At 41.1% G+C, this 7601-nt stretch overlaps 1 protein-coding gene across 1 annotated transcript; it reads right to left on the bottom strand.

The window, feature by feature from the left end:
- Positions 1–713: 713 nt before the first annotated feature.
- slc35g2a (solute carrier family 35 member G2a) lies at positions 714–4011 on the bottom strand. The gene is made up of 2 exons (XM_084410895.1): positions 3777–4011; positions 714–2291 (listed from the first exon to the last, which is right to left on the bottom strand). The coding sequence occupies exon 2, from the start codon at positions 2259–2261 to the stop codon at positions 1014–1016; it is 1248 nt and encodes a 415-aa protein (XP_084267021.1). The 5' UTR covers positions 2262–2291; positions 3777–4011; the 3' UTR covers positions 714–1013.
- Between the last annotated feature and the right edge of the window lie 3590 nt (positions 4012–7601).

The following is a 7601-nucleotide window of genomic DNA, read 5'->3' as shown; positions in this document are numbered from 1 at the left end:
ACAAATCTCTTATATGATGTGTGTGTGTGTGCGCGCGCGCGCGCACGCGCGTGTGTGTCTGGTATTCCCATACATTATAGGGACCAAATGTCCTCACATATTAATACCAGTAAATTCTGACCTGATAGGGAAATTGTTTTGGTCCCCATGAGGAAAACAGCTTATAAATCATATTTGTTTGGAAAATCTAAAAATGCTGAATGTTTTCTGTGATGGGTAGGTTTAGGGGATAGAATATACTTGTACAGTATAATTATTATATATTTTTTTAAACCATTTGGAAAGGGACAAAACTGTTGAATGCAGTTTGCTTTTGCTAGATATTTGTAGAGTTTTGCATTTTGTGTTTGTGGTTTTGTGTAGAAGTTTGGGTAAAATGTGCCAAAGATTCAGTAAACGTGTGTAAACAATTGGGAAAATTAGTATTATTACATTGGTGAAAACTTTTGAGATCTGAGTAGAACTCTAGAGTGAATAAGTGCATGACTCCAGCAGTGTTTCATTATTCCTGGAAATTATGACATCCTATGCCATGAGAAAAGCTCTGGCGGACACCAGCCTGAATCACTGTTGCCAAAACAGATTTGATTCACTAACTTTTAGGCTGTGCCAAAAAGTGTTGCTCCACTTCTCAGGGTCAAATGAGCACTATATACCAACAGGGGGCACTCTTGACCAAGTCAACATGGAAAATAGTGCATATGAAAGTATCCCATGTTCTCATTGCAGCTCCTCTGCACAGACATTTATTTGGATGCACATAACCAAATATGTTTGACATGATAATTACTTCATAATGGGCAATACAAATCAACAACCTCTTTGAGCTTCACATAATACAGCAGTCAAAGACAACTTCACAATGGCACTTCATCAATAGACACAAACTTCACATGGATTTTCTTTTCTCAGACATTCACGATAACCTCAACCACAGGTGGGAAGCATTAATTCAAGGCCTGAAAAATCAAACTCCACAAAAATATTTATAAAACAATAACTTTGGAATTGTTTCACTTTATCGGTGAATCGAGGATCTCTTCGTACTCCTGTCTTTTGCTCTTGCCCACCCAGTAAAGCTTTACGGCCGTCAGCACGACAACACTGATGATGATGATGATGCCCCCGATGATGTCATACACTGAAGGAACCATGTGGAGCACAATCAGCTGCAGAAGCATTGCCACAACAATTTCCATATGCTGCACGGTGCTAACCAGTGCGGGATGGAACTTGTTGAGGGCGTAATATACCCCCAGGAACGCCACGGTGGAGCAGACGCAGATGCCGATTAGATACCCCCACGTCTCTCCGTCTAGTGGAATGATGGGCTCCTGCAGGATGAACATAGTTGACACTCCCCACACCGTTCCAGTCCAGCCAAAAGTGAAAAGCGCTGTCCACATGCTCACCTTCTCTTTGATGGCACGATATATGATCATGGACAAGGCCGCCATTAAGCCTGCCATCACCGTCATGGTATAGCCGAAAGCCTCCTTCCAGAAACCCAGAGATCTGTGCTCACCTAAGATGTTGGGAATCATGACCAAGCAGAGGCCGAAGACGCTACTGACAACCGTCACCACATCTGTCATGCCTAGTCGCTCATCGATGAGTAAAAACGCCAGCAAGGCGCTGAAGACCGTCGTGGTGGCCCTCCACATGATGGTGCCGTTGCTGGGCGGCACGATGGCAAATGAGGTATACGCACACGTGATGGAGATGACATTGCACACACCATAGAAGAAAAGACGCAGTCTGTAACCTTCGGGCCCGAAGGGAGGCTCCTGGTAGTAAAACACCACCGCAATGGACAACACCTGGATGACCGAGCGGATGAAGAGAAGCTCCAGCGACGGCACCCTAGAGCGGTCGGCAGCCAGGCGTGTGATGAGAGCCACACAGCCGTGGGCCAGAGCCGCCCCGAACAGAGCGGCCCATGTCATTCGTGAAGCGAACACGGAGGCCTCCCCGAAGCTCTGCAGCTGACCTCCGACCCCTTTGTCTTTTTGGTCTCCTGGCGGTTTGGACCGACTGTCAAGAGCACCGAAAAAAGTCCTGCCCGACTTGCTGTCAGTAAGGTTCTTTCTGTCTGAGGTCTCTTCGACAAATGAGCCAAAGTCTTCAAAAGATGGAGCGTCATCATAGCCCTCGTCTCCAGGCTGGGGGAAATGAGTGGCATATTTGACCGTCACTGTGTTCGGGTGGATTTTGACTCGCTTCTTTGAGCCAAGCAGATGCTTTGTTGGTGAATCCTCCATTTTCTTACAATACCAGCTGTCGTGTAGCTCCTGAATGTAAAGAGAAAGAATTGTATGCAAACTAAATACTTCATAATTAAAACTTAAGACAAAATGTACAGCTCAATATCTCAAGCAATGTTTTTAAATCAACAGAAATTGCACAAAGACTTCTCAAGCAAAGGCATCAATGGCATACAGTATGCGTCCTGGTATTTTTGGATCTGGATCGATTATCAATCTAACTTTGCCACAGCATGAAACCTAAGGCAAACTCTTTCTTTACAAAAACTGAGATTAGTTCATATTATATGCTTTTTAATTTTACATGCAGGTAAAATATTATTGTGTATAAATAAATATAAATAATATTGTGAGATATTAATACAATTTAAAACAACTTTTTTCTATTTTAATATATTTTAAAATATAATTTATTCCTGTGACGGCAAAGCTGAATTTTCAGCATCATTACTCCAGTCTTCAGTGTCCCATGATCATTCAAAAATCATTCTAATGCCCATTTGGTGCCTATAAGACACATTTCTTATTATTATCAGTGTTGAAAACAGTTGTCCTTTTGTGGAAACTGATCACTTTTTCAGGATGATAATTGGGAAGTTCAAAAGAACAGCATTTATTTTAAATAGAAGTATTTTGTAACATTATAAATGTCTTTTCTATCCCTTTGATCAATTTCATGTTTGTTTTTTTCTAAATAAAAGTTTTAATTTCTTTAAAAAAAAACATTTATTTTAACAGTGGTGTTTATATCAGTATAAAGTATGTGCAACCTGTTTCTCAAAAACTGGTTCTGATGTGTTTTTCTCTAGCAGTTATTTTCCATGGTGGTGTCATCCACAGTTCATAACCACCATAAATTATATTTTATGCTGTTTTTCGTTGGGCAAGTTTACGAATATATTCTAAATGTTAAGTAAGTATACAGTTTATTAACAACAATATTCGTAGGTCAAAACAATGGTTTGATATTTTTGTTCATTGCCGTTTTGCTTTTCATTTCTGCTGTTGCATAATTGGTTTAGGTTACTTTTTACATTTTTGTTGTCAATTATTTAAGGTATGCATCCATACCAGAAATAAACCTGAGAAATATTCCCTAGAGTAAAAAGTGTGACAACAAGCCCCGTTGTGCCCTACAATTTAAGCTATTTTGAGGACATGGTCAATAATGACGCCTGCTTCGATGATGTCACATGACGCAGAAAGCAGCGGATGAAGCTGTCGAATGTGAGTGACATTTAGCAGAGAGGAATCGATTGAACTCCTGTTACTTATTTTATGAATGGAGCAGAAGGGACGCTGTGTCTAGTAGGCTACTACACTGTATGTAGGCTACTCACGCTTCTCCTGTAATTCATACGGTAGCCTACCTACCGAACATACATGATGACTTACCTTTAATACCTAAAATTCCTTTTATATAAATCAATGTGACAATTTATAAGCAGGTGTGTCGGATTTCTCTATTTAAAACCACCTGCGCAATGTCAAAGAAAAACGGCGGAATCTTACCTGTCCTCTCAGATGCCTCTCGCAATTGAAGATCCGCGAATTAACGTATTACATCCAGCGATCATTGTTGTGTTTTTGAGGCAATATGTTTATTTCCCCCCCATGTCTTTTCGTATGGAAACGTTTATAGATGTGTCTAAATGAATAACAGCAGGGCACCCCGCCTCCAGTCAGCTCGCAGTAGGTCTCACAGTGGCTTGTTTCTGGATTCTGAGATCTCAGTCGAGCTGCATGCATGGAATATGATGAGGAGCATTTGCTCTAAGCGTGCGTCATCATTCAGGAGGAGCGTGTCATTGACGCAGTACAACTTCTCCTAACAGCATTTGAATCACTCTATCACTCTTGATAAGCCTACGACACGAATATCATATTGGCTGCATTAACAGAAATTAATAAATGCAGAAAATAAAGTAACTTCAGAGCAAGGTGAGTAAAAGTGTGACTGGTCAAAATGTAAAACTGTGGCTGGCGCGTGCCGTGAGTCAATATCGGTTATATAGGCCTATCAACACATATTAAAACTGTATGGAGTATAGCCTACTACTCTAAGCAATATCTGAAACTTCATATTTTGAGCTCTTATGTTTATTTGACTCTTCATGATGAATCGCTTGCTGTAGGCCTCAGTTGTAAGTCGCTTGGATAAAAGCGTCTGCGAAATGAATAAATGTAAATGTAAACTCATCATGCGTATAGTTTTCAATGTTTATTTCGGAAGAGTCCCATAGTGGGTTCATTTATTTGTGAATTATTCATTCAATTTACAAACCTGATTTTTTTTAGAGGTAGCCTAAGCAAAGATCACATTGAGTACAAAACCATGATTGACCAAAACCTCCATCCAGAATAACTGAGATCAGCTGGCATGTAGAAATAATAAATTATCTGCAACAAGCTGCAATAGTATACACTCACTGTCCTATGACATAAAGCAAATAATTCTGTAGTATGCATTGCTGGGATATAGTCAGAATGACAGCCATGGCCACTTATATGGAAAAAAGATGCAGTGAATGGTGGCTGTGACTGCCATTATTTTTTGCCTATCTTCTCCTTTTTTTTGTTCCATTGAAGAAAGAAAGACATAGAGGTTTGAAACAACATGAAGATGACAGGATTAAAGCTTTTACACTTCTGTAGTATAGAAAATGAGAACCATACTGCCCTTTTCATCCATTTAAAACCTATACTTTCCAAATGTGATCAGAAGCCAAGAACCGCATCATTCATATTTCATGATATGATATGACCCCTGTAACTTGTGTAACTATAATGAGGGGAGATCTCAGCATGTTTTGACCTCCCATCAGCTGGCTGATTATCTGACACAGCTTTGAAACCTTTATTTATTTATTTTAAAAAAAGGTGATATAACCATTTATAACCAGGTTTAAAACCATTCCAAGAATTATGTTATCACGTCCTGCTTGTGGAATTTGGCTTTTTCTCTTAAGCCTAACATTATTTCAAAGACCAATTTCTTTGCATTTTTTTTTTATCTTAATGAAGCATTTAAAAATATATATTTTGACATTTTTGTCATGTCTTGAGTAAGTTTGTATTGCTCCTCTGTTTCTAATAGACTCAGGCAGCTTTAATATTTATAATATAACAAGGGTGTGTGAAAATAGCAAGGCCCTGTTTCCATAGTAACTCCACCGGAGAGTTCACCAGAAAATGCAGAGGACCAACCATTTATCTTAAAGTGTGTTATTTTTCATGTTTAAATAGGCTGACTGTGAAGCTCCCTGAATAAACAACACATTGGCAATTTTCTACATGCTGTCAACATAGTCATTGAGACTCTCCTTCTGCTGTCATGCTGGGTTAATGAGGTTTTCTTGAGTCAGACAAGAAGATACATCACATAGGCCTACGCTACGCACCTACTCATCAGCATTCAATTCTTATCGATTTCACTGATTTTTGGAGTGGATCAGGAAAATATTGCCTTTAGAGTCTCATTTTACATTATAATGAATTATAAATGCATAAAGAAGACATGATTTTATGTGAGCTGTCTGACAGCTCTGTCTGTTAGCGACCGTTTTCCTGTCATTGTGACAGATCAGTGAGCGTATCTAAACTCTTTTCCTCTCTGTGCTGGTGTGGAGAATGATGGATAAAACTCATTCAACAGACACAGAGAACAAAGCCAAGGCATCAGGGCCATTTTCCCTGTAGCACAGTAACGGTGCTGGTGTCCTTTAAAGACACATTACTGGGTTAGTATTACACCGTGTCCTAACCAGACGCAATGTGATAAGATTCCAGCAACAAATAATTCGTCTGTCCACACTAGACGCGACGGGACTGCGAGATGCGTAAAAATCAACAAACCCCCCAGCCAATCAGAACAGCATGTGGGCGGAGTCTCGCGGCAAGTGTACAGCACCAGAGAGTAATCTTGACGGCACTCGCAAGAAAATGTATAAGTAGGCTACATAATCAAATTCAAAAATATTACACCATTTAAACATTATTAAAAATACATAGGCTGAGTTACTAAAACAATCTTTGTCAAAGAATACACTTGTTTGTTCACAGTTTGAACGATTTCAAGATCTGATGTGAATTATCCATTGTTGCTTTTACAGCTACAAAGCTAGGAGCACTAAATGATATTACATGAGACTTACAGTCCCATGGGAAGAGGGGTGTGAACAGACCTTTGAAAGGAAGAGATGCCAAATACCAAGATCTTCTGCACGACTGTAGGAGGAAAGGATGGCAGGCTTGGCTGTTCCCGGTCGAGGTCGGCTGTGGAGGATTCCCTGCTCAAGTCAGTGTGGAGACTGCTCACTGCCATTGGAATGACAGGGAAGGAGAGGAAGGCAGCAGCTCGCAAGATGGGGTGGGCAGTGGAAAGAGCATCTTGCTGGTTATGGAGCAGGAGGGAGGAGTTGAGCTGGAAGCCAGGAGGGGAAGATGGGTAGTGACTTGGCCACCACTGCTGACCCACCATCGGGAGGGTGTTGCGGATGAGGGTCGAAACACCCAATGAACGATGGGTACCGCCTGATGACATCAACCCCTCCTGGCCAAAGCTACATTCACTTAAGGTGAATGAAGGTGAGAAGCATTTTTGGATGTATTTGAAATTTAGAAACTCTGGCCAACCAATGACTTCCAGGAAAGTCTGGGTGGCAACCGAGGAGGTTCGGTGACGCTGGAAAGACAGCTGACCTCCAGGAAAGACTGGACAGGACTCGACAGGACAGACACATCGGTAACGGCCAGGAATGAAATACGGACACAGAGACGGCTCACCCAAACAACTTCAACCAGGGGGGCATTGGAAGTAAAGTGTCATTGCTGTTCTGGACCACATGGCAACGTGGGCCAGAATGAAGTTTAAGCCAAAGAAATCCAGGAGTTTGGTGATCAGGAACGGGAAGTTGACCAACAGATTCAAGCTATACATGACTGTGCAAGCGGAAGTGATTCCATCGATAGAGGATAATCCAATCAAGTGCTTCAGAAAGTGGTTCGATAACTCACTTAATGATGTTTTATTAACAAAGTTCAGGAGGAGCACGTTCAGATAATTAACATGAGTGGAGAGCACTCAGCAATCAACGATAAGAGGTGTATATATATTCAGCAGTCTCACCTCAATTCATTGACAGTTTAGCAGCATCCCTCCACCAACACTTCTACACACTTATAGTCCTAACCATTTACATACGGGGGTGGAGTACTCTGGGTTCGGGCCGAACTCTGAGCTCGGAGCCCTCCCCCCGGACAGCACACCAAATACGCATTAAACTTTACTCCCTCTAATTGTATGTAAGTGTGAACTCATGAACTGACAGGAACAAC

This window comes from Rutilus rutilus (assembly GCF_951802725.1).
Source record: "Rutilus rutilus genome assembly, chromosome: 6".
In the NCBI taxonomy this organism is placed as follows: Eukaryota; Metazoa; Chordata; class Actinopteri; order Cypriniformes; family Leuciscidae; genus Rutilus; species Rutilus rutilus.
The sequence above is the reverse complement of the archived record's forward strand: the minus strand, read 5'-3'. Positions and strand labels throughout refer to the sequence as shown.